This window comes from Myxine glutinosa, chromosome 7 (genome assembly GCF_964187855.1).
Source record: "Myxine glutinosa chromosome 7, kmMyxGlut1.1, whole genome shotgun sequence".
Lineage (NCBI taxonomy): Eukaryota > Metazoa > Chordata > Myxini > Myxiniformes > Myxinidae > Myxine > Myxine glutinosa.
In genome coordinates, this window is record NC_136267.1 from 140466335 (window position 1) to 140484186 (window position 17852).

General features: G+C 51.0%; 1 protein-coding gene across 1 annotated transcript in view; it reads right to left on the bottom strand.

Annotated features, from left to right (window-relative positions):
• LOC137430880 (kinesin-like protein KIF18A) overlaps window positions 1-17852 on the bottom strand; it is a 196896-nt gene that overhangs the window by 137277 nt on the left and 41767 nt on the right. The window contains exons 3-5 of the mRNA XM_078782362.1: window positions 1038-1254; window positions 769-926; window positions 550-654 (exon numbers count right to left, since the gene is read on the bottom strand). Of these exons, the coding sequence (XP_078638488.1) occupies window positions 550-654; window positions 769-926; window positions 1038-1254 (480 nt within the window). The remainder of the gene's footprint in view (window positions 1-549; window positions 655-768; window positions 927-1037; window positions 1255-17852) is intronic.

Below are 17852 nucleotides of genomic sequence, written 5' to 3' on the forward strand. Positions count from 1 at the left end.
TTTTTTTCCATTTTGACCCATGTGACCCGAAAAGTCCCCACCACCTGAGGCATGAAACCAGGGTGAAATTTCAAAAAATCGTTACATACTTCATGCATCCCCCAATATTGATTGCATATACAAAGTTTCATCTAAAAATGATACCCCTTCCGTATCCTTCATCCCATGTGGTGATAACTGCAAGGTTTAGTGAATTCTGCCCCACCGTCTAACGGACACAGACACCTCCCCCTCTTTCCCCCATTTCCCCACCCCCCCCCCCCCCCCCCCCCCACACACACCCACCGCGGTTTATTTATTCATTTATTTTTCCAAAAGGCATGGGGATAATAAAAATAAGTAAGCATGATTACGTAAGCAGCATGATTAAGTAAGCAGCATGATTAAAGTAAGCAGCATGATTAAAGTAAGCAGCATGATTAAGTAAGCAGCATGATTAAGTAAGCAACATGATTAAGTAAGCAACATGATTAAGTAAGCAACATGATTAAGTAAGCAAACAAGAAAAATAAGGAAGCAATTACATATTTAAATGTAATTTTCATTAACCTTGTGTATGGAAAGATTCTTCACACAAACTCCTTTCTGTGGATCTTCGTACACAGAGAGGGGTCCATTGGACATCAGCAGGTCACTTATCTGCTCATTGTAAACCTGCAAGCACAAGGATACTGCTCATATACTCTTTCCTGTGATGGATGAAGTCAGACACATTGGTATTTTTTTTAATTTTTTTTTTACATGGTGTCTGCTCAACGACCAGCCCACCTCCAGATAAGACATGGCAATGGTGCATGACTTGTCACTCTGGCGCTGCTCAACACATTCAAACATCTCCTCCAGCGTACGACACATGAGGCCCGGCTCATTCTTTGTCCCCATCATGGTGTGTGTTTTTCCAGCACCAGTAGCACCGTACGCAAACACTGCGCATAAAAGGAACATTGTATGGAATCAACAATTTACAATAAAACTACCATGCATACTACCAGTGCTGGCAAACAAAGTTGGAAAAGCTGACAGAAAACCCAACACACCAGTGCAGTTTATTCCCTGCAGGAGATGCTGCAGGAGTTTTTGAGTCGAACCCTTATAGACATCAGCCTGGGAGGCAGTTGCGTCAAAGACCGTGTCAAAAACGAAACGGAGATCCTTGCGCCTCCGGGCAATTGGTGCACGCAGTCGAGGACCATTGAAAAAAGGAAAATCATCCTCTTCCTTAGGATCAAAGATCAGCATCTGGTCATCTAAAACCTGATGGGGAGGAAATAACCATGGAAATCAAATGTTTGTTTTTTCTACTTATAAACCTTAGAACTACACCCAATTAAAAAAAAAACCTACTTGCAATTTAAAGTGGAGCATTCAACAACCAAGCATTGCACAGGATTGGTGAGCCCAATGACCTCCTCCGATGTTGAAGTTCCTCATCAAGGAATTCATTTTATTGCACATGTTCCGATGTTGAAATGTGGGCACTGGTCAGGCAAGACAACTGAGCAGTTGCAGTCAAATTTTTATATTAATTTAGGCATTTATTGAGAAACAAGACAGGGTCAGGATCGCTCCCACTATACAAATGTGTTATATATATATATATATATATATATATATATATATATATATATATATATATATATATATATATATATATATGTCGGATTGAGACTTAGAACTTGGGACTCAGAAGACTCAGAGAAAAGGAGCAACGGATATATTTATTAGAACTCGATTACACAAGCTTGCGGGAGCAGGTGTCGCAGGAAGGTTCACATGGAATGACCAACACTACAACAAGATGCTCTGAAGTAATTCGATTTAAACTTACTTTATATAAGGAATATCGGGTGTGGTTTTAGCTCACAAGATACAGAGACAGAATGGGCTCATTGGCCCTCCCACCATAGTCCCATCCTGTTGTTCAGTTAGTTAGAGGAAGCTCATCAAGGCCACTCATAGTTTAACTTAGATAAGGAGATGGTCAGCCATATGTGGCAACATGTTTACAACTTTCTGTATAGAACCTTGGTTGGGAAAGTACAAAGGGAGGGGACACTCATAAATGTGTCAAATACAGGATATTGGCAAAGTCTAGAGGGAGGCAGAGAGATAACAGTTGCCTCCAAGGCCAGGGAAGGGGAACTAGAGATTGTGCCCACACAGGCCAAGAGCTCACAGGCAAAGAACTCCTTATTAGGATATTACACATCCTCAATGCACAAGAAAGAACTAAGTATTATAAAAGAGTACAGCAGTCAGTCAAAACAAAACATATAATTGGTTATACTTGGTAATTGGTAAAGCAGCAAGGATATACAAAGGGGGAGGGGCATTACAGCTCCCTACATACCGCCCTTTTGGATCTAAGATACAAAGTTATCTACGAGCCAATCAAAGGCCTTTATTTCAACCAAAGCAGAAACAAAACCAATCAGGAAAGTCATTCAACATATCACGCGAAGGCAGCCCAGTAAGCATGTCCCGTACCAAAGCACCACACATACTCAGTAGGATGATTCGCGTCTGTATGTGAGTATGCAATGTAAATCCGGAAGAGCGGAGTGATCAAATGGCATGGAAAATCCTCCAAGAGAGGTGAGACAGACAGTGTAAAGGGTTCACTAAACGTACCACGCGAATGCAGCCCAGTGAGCATGTCCCGTACCAAAGCACCACACATACTCAGTAGGATGATTCGCGTCTGTATGTGAGTATGCAATGTAAATCCGGAAGAGCGGAGTGATCAAATGGCATGGAAAATCCTCCAAGAGAGGTGAGACAGACAGTGTAAAGGGTTCACTAAACGTACCACGCGAATGCAGCCCAGTGAGCATGTCCCGTACCCAGTACCGCACATCGCACTCAGCAGGATGATCCGCAGGTGTGTGGGTGTAAGTGGGTGTAAGTGGGTGTATGATGTAAGTCAGGTGTAGATGGGTGTATGAGGTGAGACCGTAGAGGCATGAAGATCGAATAGCGCGTCAAATCCACAACGAAGACCTCTGGTTCCACCGGGGTCCACACCCAGGAAGATCTCCGACCCACCCTTTGCCCACAGAGGTGCGGCCGGACTCCCCCCCGACTGGAGCTCGCCCAGGCTTCCCCAAGTGAAATCCTTGTAGATCTTCAGCGCTCAATCGATATTCATGTTCATGAGGTCTCTTACGTGCTGGTGATCTGGGGAAGACACAACATCGTCAGTATCAGGTGGCTCAAACCTATGGCCATAAAATAAAGCATAACGGTCCAAAGGAGGGAGAGCGACTTCCTTTGGGTCAAAGTCAAGATCGTCCGAGGCGATGCTGCTTGCATCGCTGTTATCCCTGGACGAATTCGTAAAACAATCAGACTCGGAACTCAGAGTATCTCCACGATCGAGTTCCTCTCCATCCGGGCTTGGGTTAGCAGCTGGGTCCAAATCCCGGACTGGGTCAGTGGCGTTTGACTCACTGTGAGCTTGTGAGACATAAAGGTGAGCTCGTGAAACATAAAGAGGCAAGGCCTGCATTGAGACATAAACATCAGTCGGGGACCCTTGCAAGTGGCCCACATCATCATTGGTAACATCATCAGTAACATTATTCTCAGGTGGCGTAGGCCTGCGGCGTCGGCGGCCAGCAACAGTCATAGCCTTACACATCGAGAAGAAACGAGAGGAGTCCCTTAGGAACTCGTTGACGTCTGCATGCGACGTGTTGGGGCCCAGAGTAATCGGCCTCCTGGCAGCCTGAAATGCTTCGAGGTCCGCAAAAGTGTAATCAACATCATTATTGGTAATATCAACAATGGAAGAACAATCTTCGGAAGCGGAGATCTCATTGTCGCGGCCCAGTGGCTCGTTTGGGTCGTCGTTCCAGGATCCGCGGTCTGCAGTCGCGTCGACGGCCGGTGTGTCATCTGGACCTGCGATCAGCTTGTCGATCATCACCATGGCCTTTTCTGTTGTCGTCTTCAGTGTCCATCCTGTGGAAAACTTTCTCACACACGCAAGGACTAAAGCCTCGATTATTACACAACTAACCACGATTCCGAGGACTATTGCCAAGGCGGTCAGTACCCACTTTACTATCGTACCTGTCCACCCTTTGAACCAGTCGGTAAGCCACTGGTGGGAGGCTTCCCGATCCATTCGATCCCTTGTCAATGTATGAGCACTTTCCCTTAACCTTATAATAGCAGCACTGACCCCCTGGGAGGGATCAGGAATAAAGGTGCAACATCTACCCTCAATTATCCCACATACCCCTCCTCGTTCTGCCAATAGCATATCTAACGCGACCCTATTTTGCATAACCATTGTACGCAGGTGGACGACTGTGTCCAACATTTCATCATGTGCTGTAGCGGTGGCATTGGCCACACTTTCTAAGATTAACGCAATTTTGTCAATGCGGTAACTGCTCATGACCGTCCCGGCCCATGGGAAGAAGAAACTAACGGCCTTCTCCCAATCAGCGCCATGTAAGGTGGTGGTACCGTCGTCGTGCCAATAGGTGCTTCGTTGTGTCCTTATGAGTGCGGGGGTATTATGCAAGTGTTGTCGCATTTCCATTTCTGGGAAAACTGATCCTAAATAGCAAATTCCTCCCCAATTATCAGGTAAATACGGGTAAGCTTTGTTCCCGCATACAAACATGGTTCCGTGTGGAGCCACTAAATGAGTGGTCATGCAAGTGCGAAGGTCTGCGATAGTGTTTGTTCCGTTTTCCCCTTCCCATGCCAACTGGAGGTGTGTGAGGTTATGTAAGGGCGAACTTGTAACATTTACTAACAGCATGTGTTTCCCTTCCCTAGGGTCCGCGAGGAGGGTATCTCTACACACGGATTTACCTACCATTATTTGGCCCTTTCCTTCTAAGCAGAGGGCCCCCTTAGCCGGCTTAACCCAAACCGGCGCCGGACGTTCCTCAAAGTGTCGGGGCTGAATGGGGGGCGAGTACTGGAAAACTCGTTTACACGCGGTTCCGTCAGAACCTTGGCTTGTCAGGGTTGTACTAAGGCATTTGGTGTCTAGTGGCTTCGAGCACAAATCATTGAGTGATAGGGGTAACACTACCATTGGTATTCCTGCTGTGCTGGTGCGGGGAAGGTGCATACACATCCAACACCGTGTCCTGTTCTGTAATGTGGCCATATGCCGTGCGACCTTCCAGTATGTGTTCTCCTCTGGCTTCCTTCTTACTTCCTGGGCAGGCGGGGTTTTAATGACGTAAGCGGCGCAACTAGGTCGTAAGTAGGGTGTAGTTCCATTTGGGATTGTCGTGCGAGGGGGCCATATTCCACATTCAAGTATCATTGTTGTATCCGGACCAATGGGGGTATAATGCAACATGAGGGTAGTATTCTCAATGCCCTTGCCCCATCGATATCCTGGGGCATATCGGCTGCTTATGTCCCCATATGTTCCATTTTCCACTTTCCTAACCTTAGTCAGGACTAGGCGTGGTCTTGTCATGCGTGCCTGTGGTGTCTTATTGTGTTGCACTATAGCTTCCACCCATCTTACAGATAACCACTTAAAGCTCGTTTCCAAGTTACAGCAATTCACCGCTATTTTGTCTCCCCAGCGAGCCGTTATATACTTGACGGGGTAGAGGGGAAATGCTGAATAGTTGTCGGGTCCTGGGTACTTGGGGAGGTCCTTTCTCGATAGTTCAAAGTTCAAGAGCCTATCTTGGGCAGGGGGTTTTCGGCAGTTCCCCAGAATTCCCATCATCATGACCGTCATCGCCGCCCTTAGGAGACTGTGGTGCCCTAGACGGTGCATTGTCTTCAGCAGTGTGAGGTGTGGTGTCTGCAGCAATGTGAGGTGCGGTGTCTTGTGTGGCTTGTGGTGCGGGGATGGACAACTTACAATGGGTGGCGTGGATCCACGAAGGTTTACCCTCGCAGAAGACTGCCGTCGGTGTGACCAGTAGCACCTGGAATGGTCCCTTCCACCGTGGCTCCAAAGCAGCCTTGCGGGTGAAGTGCTTTACGAGCACCCAGTCGCCGGCCTGGAAGTCGTGGATGGCGTGGCCTATTGGTTCAGGCAGCGCCTCTCGTACTCGAGCATGGATGCTGCGTGCCACATTGGACAAGCCTATGCAAAATCTCAAAAGCATGTCATCCATTACTGGCAAAGCAAGGGTGGACATGTCTGTTGGTGCTGAAACGGGCAAGCTCATAGGTCGTCCCATTAATATTTCGTGGGGGGAAAGGCCCGTAGTGCGACCCGGGGTGGAACGAATGCTCATCAATGCCAGTGGGAGAGCCTCTGGCCACCTCAAGCCCGTGTCTGCGCAAAGTTTCGCTAGTTTATTCTTTAAAGTCTTATTCGTTCGTTCCACAAGTCCCGATGACTGTGGGTGGTAAACGCAATGGAAGGATTGTTTAACGCCCAATGCCTTCAGGATGCCCTTGACCACCTGCGCCGTGAAATGACCCCCTTGATCTGACGAAATTATCTGGGGGATGCCAAATCTGCACATAAAATCCCTTACGAGGCGCTTCGCTACTGTCGGGGCATCGGACTTGACGCATGGGTAAGCTTCGACCCATTTGGTGAACGTATCTACGATTACCAACACACAGCGAAACGACATGCTTGGTTCCAATTCTGTAAAATCGAACTCGATAGTTGCGAACGGCCCACTAGGCGGGGGCCGTCCCCCATCATGTGCGTGTCTCGGCAGTGCCCCTCTATTGTGTTGCTGGCAGACCACACACGATCGGCACACTTCGGATACAATCCGTGACAGTCCTGGCGCTGCCCAAGTGTAGTTTATCTGTCCCATCACCCCCCTCTGGCACACATGACCATTCTGATGAGCCATGCGTGCCAGCCAAGGCAGTAAGGCCTGGGGTGCTATAGGTTTCTCGTCAAGGGTCCATATTGCTCCTGGCCCGAGGCGTATCGCCCCTCGCTTGAGCCAGTCCTCGTGTTCGGCCGTCGGTGCAGCGTTCTGTAAGTTTATGATATCGTCCTTAGTTGGTGTGGCGGGTGGTCCCACAGTCGGTATGTCAGCAATCTGTGCGGATGTCGCCTTTGCTCGTGTCACCATCGGCATGTTGCGTTCTATCTGTTTGTTGGCGGCCTTTCCTGCCGCCTCGTCCGCCCTTGCATTGCCCCGGGCAACGTCAGTGTCCGCCCTTTGGTGGCCACGACATTTAATTACCGCGATAGCGCGGGGAAGTAAAATGCTTCGGAGGAGCCCTTCTACCAACGCGCCATTTTTTATTACTGAACCGGCAGATGTGAGAAAACCTCTCATCTTCCAGATGGCCCCTTTATCGTGGACTACGCCGTGAGCGTAGGCCGAATCTGTGTAAATGTTGACGGCAAGGCCTTCCGCCAAGCTGCACGCTCTGGTCAAGGCGCACAGCTCCGCCTGCTGTGCGGAAAATGTAGGTGGAAGACGCCCGCTTTCTACCGTTTCGCTATCCGAGCACACGGCGTACCCGGACAACAGGGACCCGTCCCATGCGCGCCTAGCTGATCCATCGACATAATATGTACAGTCGGGGTATTCTAGGGGATTGTCCTTTAAATCCGATCGCACCGTGGAGACTAGCTGCACAACGTCGGCGCACACATGGGGTTCGCCCTCCTCAGGGGTGGGCATCAGTGAGGCTGGGTTGAGTGTCGTGCAACGTTCGATCGTGATGTTGGCTGCAGTGATCAGTGCGGATTCGTATTGCATTAATCTAGTGTTAGACAAATGCTGTGTGCTTCGCTGTAACAACAGCGAAGTGACGCAATGCGGTACCCGTAGCGTTACTGGGTGTCCCATAACGATGTCCGCTGTTCTTTCTACTGCGTACCTGGCCGCTGCCACGGTTTGCAGGCACACCGGAAACCCTCGTTCGACCGGGTCTAACTTTTTACTAAAGTAGGCTACCGGCCGCTCCTTATCCCCATGGGTCTGTGTCAAAACTGACTGGGCGAAACCTCCCACGGCGTGAGTGTAAAGGGTAAATGGTTTCGCATAATCCGGGAGTCCTAATGACGGTGCCGTGACCAACGCCTTTTTCAGCCCGTCAAAACATCGCCTCAATTCATCCGTCCATACCAATTCGTCCGGGGCGTTTGATTTGGTCGCCTCGTACAGTGGCTTAGCCAGCAGCGCAAAATCAAGTATCCAAGTGCGGCAATATCCCGTCATACCTAGGAAGCGCAGCATTTGCCGTTGCGAGCGAGGGCGAGGCAGCTCCATGATAGCGGTCACCCGTCCAGCATCCAATTCTCGTTTTCCGTGCGAAATGGCGTGTCCCAAGTAAGTAACAACCTTCCGCACAAACTGAAGTTTTGGTCTGCCTACTTTGTGGCCTTTGGCCGCCAAGGCCTTTAATAGGGCCAACGAATCCATTTCGCACGCCTCCTTAGAAGGGGAGCAAATCAACAAATCGTCAACGTATTGCAACAACACTGACCCTCCCTTCAATTCCACATCCGCCAGGTCGCGGTGTAGCGCCCGGGAAAACAGAGTGGGGCTATCTGAAAACCCCTGAGGTAGTACTGTCCAAGTATACTGGCGCCCCCTATGGGTGAAAGCGAACAAGTATTGTGACTCAGCCGCGATGGGCACAGAGAAAAACGCAGAACAAAGGTCGATAACTGTGAAGTATGTTGCGTCCGGCGGGATTGACATCATGAGGGTTTCTCCATTTGGAACTAGTGGGTGTATGCCCTGTATCACCTTGTTCACCTCCCTTAAATCCTGTACAAACCTCCATTTGTCCTTTGACGGCTTTTTTACTGGCAAAATTGGTGTATTACATGGGCTGTTAGTTTCCACGATAATTTTCTGTTCCACTAGGGATTGAATTACTGGTGCTATGCCTACGTCGGCCTCAGGTCGTAGCTTATACTGTTTTACGTTTGGCAAGCGCATCCCCGGCTGCACTGCTATCACTAGAGGTTTGGCGTCTCGCATCCATCCAACCTCATCATCGCTCTGAGGCCATAAATTGTCTGGCACCTCCGCTAGGAGGTAATCCGACTCACCCGGGTCCGTTAGCACTGCCCTCATGGCATAGGTGCCCTTAGGGGGCAGCTCTGCTACTTCGAACACTCCATCCCTCCGTTGTGTCTTGAAGTCAATTGAGAACCCTTCGCCATTTTGGAGCCGTTTCAAAGTCCAGCGGCCTCTCTTACACCGATAACCTTGTAAGGGAACTTCTCGTAACCGCCCCACCATCCAACCTACACTTTCCGGCGGCCACCCCTTGGCAGTAGTGAGGGTAACATCATAGGCGGCCGCTCCTTCGGGGTATTGGGTCAACGCACGCTGACTCGAGGTTAGGACTGCATCGATTCCTATTCCCTCACGGCCGATCCATATCCGTGATAAGTGTAGAGGCGTGCGCTCGCCCAGCTTTTCCTTAACCTTCTCTCGATAATTCTCGTCCCCGCCCGTTGCATCATAATACGCAGTGCAATGGGGTGGATTATCCTTTAAGTTTTTTATCGAAATTTGGTGCAGTTGTAGCCAATCTCGCAGAACTGAACTGTCCAAACACACATTATCTATGATATGCGTCCAAGTAGCCAGAGCCCCTTCATCCAAGCGCCACCAATACGCGGTGGGGCCGGGCTGAGACAATGCCATCATCAACAAGTCGCGTTTAGATTCCACGACGTCTACGAAAACTCCCTCTGTACATGAGATTTGACAGCCCAATCGGCACAACAAGTCCCGTCCTAACAAATTTGTCGGGGCGGTAGTGGTCATCAAGAACGCATGTTTAGCCTCCAGCGGGCCGCATGTTACTCGCACTTCCTCCGAAATAGGAAGCGCTTGGGGTATGCCCGAAACACCCAGTATTTGAACGTTCCTCGCCGTGGGGCGCAAAGAGGGCAATTGCCCCTTGTTAATTGTGCTGCGAGTCGCACCCGTATCGACGAGAAATTCTAATCGTCTTCCCTCCACGTCCAACGTCAAGGTCGGTTCCTCTGCCGGTGTCATGGTCAAGAGAGGGCACTCCTTGGGCGACCCGCCAGCGTCCTGTCAATAGGCCCCTCTATTGTATTGGGGCGGAAACCCCTTACGAGCACTTGGGCAATCACGTCTCCAGTGTCCCATTTGCTTGCAATAAAGGCACGGTTCCTGCGGAACCGGTGGTGCGGAGGGCATAGGTCGTCCCTCTACGGCGCCCCTTCCGCCCAGCCGGCGTTCTGGCGGCCCCCACTGTGACTGGTTTACTGGTTGCCATTGCGGCGGACCCCGAGGCGGGGCCCAGTTCCCCCTTGGTCCATTCTGCATCCCACTATTGGGGGGTGGTCCAGGGGTTTGGAGAAGGGGTCTTGGTGGGTACCAATTTTGGGGAGGGGGCCCTTCTACGGTCCAAGTTTGAGGGTTTTGAGGAGGAGGGGGAAGAGGGGGTGGTATTGTCCATTGCTGTCTTATCTCGTCCATATTAATTAGTCCAAAGTCCTCAGCAGTACAACCTTCGCAGTCGTTACCTTCGCGGTGGATCCACTCTCCGTTGGGGAATTGGCCCCTATAGAAAGGCAAACCGCTCCTCCCGTGGTCCTCATAACCCCGGACAGGCCCCCACTTCTGGCACTGTTCGCGTATGTAGTTCTGACTCTGATCCCCCTTTTTATTTTGATTAAATTGAGCCCGTTTCTCCTGGACAAACATTTGCAATATTTCCTCCTTAATATCCTTCTTCTCCTCTAAGGAGGAGCCCGGGCATTGTTCCAGCTTGTCGCATAATTCGTTGGTTGTCATTCCCTTCCAGCCGAAGACGACGGACTGTACCTGTTTCTTTAATATCGGCCGAAGCCCCTCGATTAGATATTGATTTACCAATGGTTGGGGTAGCCCTCCCAGCTGCATCGGACCCAGTCCTCCCCAGCGCGCGATGGCCTTTTCCAACCTTTCTCGGTAATCTCCAATTGGTTCTCCTGGTTTTTGTTTTATGGCCCCGATTTTTCCCCAATCCGGACCCCCTGCTGGCAACAGCGCCAGCTCGATGGCATCCAGCAGCCGGACCTTCAGTGCCTCCCATTGCGCTAGTGTTATCTGGCCCGCTCCTGCTGCCCTTGGATTGACCGGCGGCCAATGTGCTCTTTGTCTAGCCCTTTCCCATACTTTGGGTGGGAGCACGGATACTCCCATATGAGTTATGTCTCGATAGTCGCACTCGCCAGCTAAAAACCAATTCGACATGGTTGGCACTATCTGCCGTGGATCCTCAATAAGCAAATGTTGAATCCTTTCCCGCATTACCGTTAAAGAGGATTCTTTCCATGGTACCCTTTCTCGAACCCCCTGACCTTGAGCATTAACTCCAATAATTTGTACGGGGCACAATGTTTTCCTTCCCTTTATTTCCTGACATTCCAATGGGGTAGTTTGTGAGGTCTCTTTCCCATTACAGCCTACCAGTGAGGGATATAACCCATCCTGTCCTATCGGTGGCGGGAACCCTGCGATGTCGGTCCCGTCATCTATCCCGTTAGCCCCGAGTTGTGCAAACGGACTTCCCTGGCTCGGGTGGTTCTGGGGTATCTGGGGCGCGATGGTAGCGGGGTTGCAGGGAGGTGGTGGCGGGAGCGCAGAAAGGATAGGTGGTGCCTGAAACCCCGGGACAGGGCTTAGGTCTGGGGCTGGGGAGGGTAGATTGGTCACTACTTCCCCTACCGCGGGGTCTGGGTTTTCAACGAGCGACATCAGTCGCGCGTTGGCCTGCCTCTCTATTTCTTTAATCGCTTCATCCTGCATTTTAGTCGCCTGTTTCCTCAGACCCTTGAGTTTTGTTACCTCACCGGCCAAGCTGGCCTGTTTCGACTTTGCGTGTCGCTTCATCGCTTCTTCCTTCCACCAACCAAAGACTTTCCAATAGTCAGGCGGGAAGTGTTTCGTGGCCTGTTCTAACTTTTCTAATGCCTCATACAACACGTCCAATTTTTCCAGCGCAAAAGACCCTCCTTCGGGCCACGGTTCACCTAAATCCTTAGTCAGCGCAACCCATGACTTCCCTGGTCTCACAGCATCATAGCCATACCTCCGAAACATGAAAAATGCTGGGGTATTTCTAAGCGGTTCACCTGCCTTTACAGTCTTATTACCCATCCTGTTCCCCATCCTAGGAAAATTTAGTTTACCGACGTAGCCTTGTACCCGTGAGGATCGCCCGCCTCGCGTGATACGGCCTTCTACCTAACTCTTGAGAGGCTCGCAGCCTTGTACCCGTGAGGATCGCCCGCCTCGCGGTACAGCCACGCTACCTACTCTCCTGAGAGGTTCGCCCGCCTACTCAGCCGTCTATCCTACCCTTACTGTACTTTCCTGGCGTCCTACGCCCGTGTAATACTTCTAACCTTACTTATAATTCCAACGTCTCCCGGGTAGGCCTCGGATCGGGACGCCGCCCTTATCCTTACCCTCACAACCCAGAGATCTATTACCCCTTACCTTCAGGCGCCCAACGTGGGGCACTTCCCCTTACGTAACGTTACCCTGACGAGTCCATAAACAATCAGTTGCTCCGGGACCCAAGCGGTCCGTATTTAAATTTAGGTTCGTGGATCAGGTTTGAGCAGGGAAAGGAACAAACGGCACCCGAGCAAGAGAGTGGGTTACAATTTGGACTGACCCCCAGGCTATAAAGGAAAAACAAAAGAAAACCACAGCTCACCTGACCCGGATCAATTGCCAGCTGGTCTCACCACTCACTTGCCTGGGACCGCGTCCCGGACTGCACAGACTGATCCCACCGCTGCCACCACTTGTCGGATTGGGACTTAGAACTTGGGACTCAGAAGACTCAGAGAAAGGAGCAACGGATATATTTATTAGAACTCGATACACAAGCTTGCGGAGAAGCAGGAAGTCGCAGGAAGCTCACATGAAATGACCAACACTACAACAAGATGCTCTGAAATAATTCGATTAAAACTGGCTTTATATAAGGAATATCGGGTGTGGTTTTAGCTCACAAGATACAGAGACAGAATGGGCTCATTGGCCCTCCCACCATAGTCCTATCCTGTTGTTCAGTTAGTTAGAGGAAGCTCATACAAGGCCACTCATAGGTTAGCTCAGATAAGGAGATGGTCAGCCATATGTGGCAACATGTTTACAACTTTCTGTATAGAGACCTTGGTTGGGAAAGTACAAAAGGAGGGGACACTCATAAATGTGTCAGCCCACAGGATATTGGCAAAGTTATGAAGGAGGCAGAGAGATAGCAGCTGCAACCAAGGCCAGGAAGGGGAACAAGAGATTGTGCCCACACAGGCCAAGAGCTCACAAGCACAGAACTCCTTATTAGGATATTACACATCCTCAATGCACAAGAAAGGACTAAGTATTATAAAAGAGTACAGCAATCAGTCAAAACAAAACATATAATTGGTTATACTTGGTAATTGGTAAAGCAGCAAGAATTAACAAAGGGGGAGGGGCATAATAGCTCCCTACATATATATATACACATATATATATATATATATATATATATATATATATATATATATATATATATATATATATATATATATATATATATATATATATATATATATATATATATATATATACTAGACGACCCATGACCCGTTGGGTCAATGTTATTATATATAATTAAGGGGTTACCATGGTTACAGTGGGGGTCAAAGGTCAACCTATGGCGAAGATATATAATTTTCTCACACTTTCTAATAGAGAGGCAAAATGCCATATAAAACTAAATTTACTGGTTCTAATTGCTTTTATTTATCAATCCTCACATAGAAGAGCAGTTTTTAGTAATGAGCAGTGAGGAGAAGACCCCTCAGCCAATGATGTCGCCCCTCAGCCAATGATGTCGCCCCTCAGCCAATGATGTCGCCCCTCAGCCAATGATGTCGCCCCTCAGCCAATGATGCTACCCCTCAGCCAATGATGTCGCCCCTCAGCCAATGATGTCGCCCCTCAGCCAATGATGCTACCCCTCAGCCAATGATGTCGCCCCTCAGCCAATGATATCGCCCCTCAGCCAATGATGTCGCCCCTCAGCCAATGATGTCACCCCTCAGCCAATGATGTCGCCCCTCAGCCAATGATGCCGCCCCTCAGCCAATGATGCCGCCCCTCAGCCAATGATGTCGCCCCTCAGCCAATGATGCTACCCCTCAGCCAATGATGTCACCCCTCAGCCAATGATGTCGCCCCTCAGCCAATGATGCCGCCCCTCAGCCAATGATGCCGCCCCTCAGCCAATGATGCCGCCCCTCAGCCAATGATGTCGCCCCTCAGCCAATGATGCTACCCCTCAGCCAATGATGTCGCCCCTCAGCCAATGATGTCGCCCCTCAGCCAATGATGTCGCCCCTCAGCCAATGATGTCGCCCCTCAGCCAATGATGTCGCCCCTCAGCCAATGATGTCGCCCCTCAGCAAATGATGTCGCCCCTCAGCCAATGATGTCGCCCCTCAGCCAATGATGTCGCCCCTCAGCCAATGATGTCGCCCCTAAGCCAATGATGTCGCCCCTCAGCCAATGATGCCGCTCCTCAGCCAATGATGTCGCCCCTCAGCCAATGATGCTACCCCTCAGCCAATGATGTCGCCCCTCAGCCAATGATGCCGCCCCTCAGCCAATGATGCCGCCCCTCAGCCAATGATGTCGCCCCTCAGCCAATGATGCTACCCCTCAGCCAATGATGTCGCCCCTCAGCCAATGATGTCGCCCCTCAGCCAATGATGTCGCCCCTCAGCCAATGATGTCGCCCCTCAGCCAATGATGTCGCCCCTCAGCCAATGATGTCGCCCCTCAGCAAATGATGTCGCCCCTCAGCCAATGATGTCGCCCCTCAGCCAATGATGTCGCCCCTCAGCCAATGATGTCGCCCCTAAGCCAATGATGTCGCCCCTCAGCCAATGATGCCGCTCCTCAGCCAATGATGTCGCCCCTCAGCCAATGATGCTACCCCTCAGCCAATGATGTCGCCCCTCAGCCAATGATGTCGCCCCTCAGCCAATGATGTCGCCCCTCAGCCAATGATGTCGCCCCTCAGCAAATGATGTCGCCCCTCAGCCAATGATGTCGCCCCTCAGCCAATGATGTCGCCCCTCAGCCAATGATGTCGCCCCTCAGCCAATGATGTCGCCCCTCAGCCAATGATGCCGCCCCTCAGCCAATGATGCCGCCCCTCAGCCAATGATGCCGCCCCTCAGCCAATGATGCCGCCCCTCAGCCAATGATGCCGCCCCTCAGCCAATGATGCCGCCCCTCAGCCAATGATGTCGCCCCTCAGCCAATGATGTCGCCCCTCAGCCAATGATGTCGCCCCTCAGCCAATGATGTCACCCCTCAGCCAATGATGTGACCCCTCAGCCAATGATGCTACCCCTCAGCCAATGATGCTGCCCCTCAGCCAATGATGTCGCCCCTCAGCCAATGATGTCGCCCCTCAGCCAATGATGTCACCCCTCAGCCAATGATGCTTCCCCTCAGCCAATGATGCTACACCTCAGCCAATGATGCTACCCCTCAGCCAATGATGTCGCCCCTCAGCCAATGATGCTACACCTCAGCCAATGATGCTACCCCTCAGCCAATGATGTTGCCCCTCAACCAATGATGCTACCCCTCAGCCAATGATGTCGCCCCTCAGCCAATGATGTCGCCCCTCAGCCAATGATGCTACCCCTCAGCCAATGATGCTACCCCACAGCCAATGATGCTACACCTCAGCCAATGATGCTACCCCTCAGCCAATGATGTCGCCCCTCAGCCAATGATTCTACACCTCAGCCAATGATGTCGCCCCTCAGCCAATGATGCTACACCTCAGCCAATGATGCTACCCCTCAGACAATGATGTCGCCCCTCAGCCAATGATGCTACCCCTCAGCCAATGATGTCGCCCCTCAGCCAATGATGTCGCCCCTCAGCCAATGATGCTACACCTCAGCCAATGATGCTACCCCTCAGCCAATGATGTTGCCCCTCAACCAATGATGCTACCCCTCAGCCAATGATGTCGCCCCTCAGCCAATGATGTCGCCCCTCAGCCAATGATGCTACCCCTCAGCCAATGATGCTACCCCTCAGCCAATGATGCTACCCCTCAGCCAATGATGTCGCCCCTCAGCCAATGATGCTACACCTCAGCCAATGATGTCGCCCCTCAGCCAATGATGCTACACCTCAGCCAATGATGCTACCCCTCAGCCAATGATGTCGCCCCTCAGCCAATGATGCTACCCCTCAGCCAATGATGTCGCCCCTCAGCCAATGATGTCGCCCCTCAGCCAATGATGCTACCCCTCAGCCAATGATGCTACCCCTCAGCCAATGATGCTACCCCTCAGCCAATGATGTCGCCCCTCAGCCAATGATGCTACCCCTCAGCCAATGATGTCGCCCCTCAGCCAATGATGTCGCCCCTCAGCCAATGATGTCGCCCCTCAGCCAATGATGCCACCCCTCAGCCAATGATGCTACCCCTCAGCCAATGATGTGACCCCTCAGCCAATGATGCTACACCTCAGCCAATGATGCTACCCCTCAGCCAATGATGCTACCCCTCAGCCAATGATGCTACCCCTCAGCCAATGATGCTACCCCTCAGCCAATGATGCTACCCCTCAGCCAATGATGCTACACCTCAGCCAATGATGCTACCCCTCAGCCAATGATGTCGCCCCTCAGCCAATGATGTCGCCCCTCAGCCAATGATGTCGCCCCTCAGCCAATGATGTCGCCCCTCAGCCAATGATGCCGCCCCTCAGCCAATGATGTCGCCCGTCAGCCAATGATGTCGCCCCTCAGCCAATGATGCTACCCCTCAGCCAATGATGTCGCCCCTCAGCCAATGATGTCGCCCCTCAGCCAATGATGTCGCCCCTCAGCCAATGATGTCGCCCCTCAGCCAATGATGCCGCTCCTCAGCCAATGATGCCACCCCTCAGCCAATGATGTCACCCCTCAGCCAATGATGCTACACCTCAGCCAATGATGCTACCCCTCAGCCAATGATGCTACCCCTCAGCCAATGATGCTACCCCTCAGCCAATGATGCTACCCCTCAGCCAATGATGCTACCCCTCAGCCAATGATGCCACCCCTCAGCCAATGATGCTACCCCTCAGCCAATGATGTTCCCCCTCAGCCAATGATGCTACACCTCAGCCAATGATGCTACACCTCAGCCAATGATGCTACCCCTCAGCCAATGATGCTACCCCGCAGCCAATGATGCTACACCTCAGCCAATGATGCTACCCCTCAGCCAATGATGCTACCCCTCAGCCAATGATGCTACCCCTCAGCCAATGATGCTACCCCTCAGCCAATGATGCTACCCCTCAGCCAATGATGCTACGCCTCAGCCAATGATGCTACCCCTCAACCAATGATGATGATGATGCTACCCCTAGACGACCCATGACCCGTTGGGTCAATGTCAGTTTGAATAGATATGAGAATAGAATTAAAGCGAACGCTGGACATCATCAGGGAGATTATTTGAGCCAGCAAGCCATAAGGCTCACCTCTCCAATGTTCTAAATCACTTACCTGTGACACGTGATTTCGGCCCTTATCTCCGATCACGTTGACGGAAATTACCACAGCATATCGTCAAGATCCCTCCAAAAGGCTCGTCTTTGTCACATACATCACGCAACGTGCGATCCACAGCCTCGAAACTCTCTCTCCTGATCATAGGACACTCATCCCACACGATGAGTTTTGTACTTCGAAAGAGGTCTGCGATAGTGGAATTTTTATCGATGTTGCATACGCCATCTTCCCTCGGTGTCAGAGGGATTTGGAACCTTGAGTGTGCTGTTCTTCCACCAGGCTTGAGGGTAGCAGCTATGCCAGATGAGGCCACCGCAGGGGGCAACTTCTCCACTCGCTCTCACTTTAGAG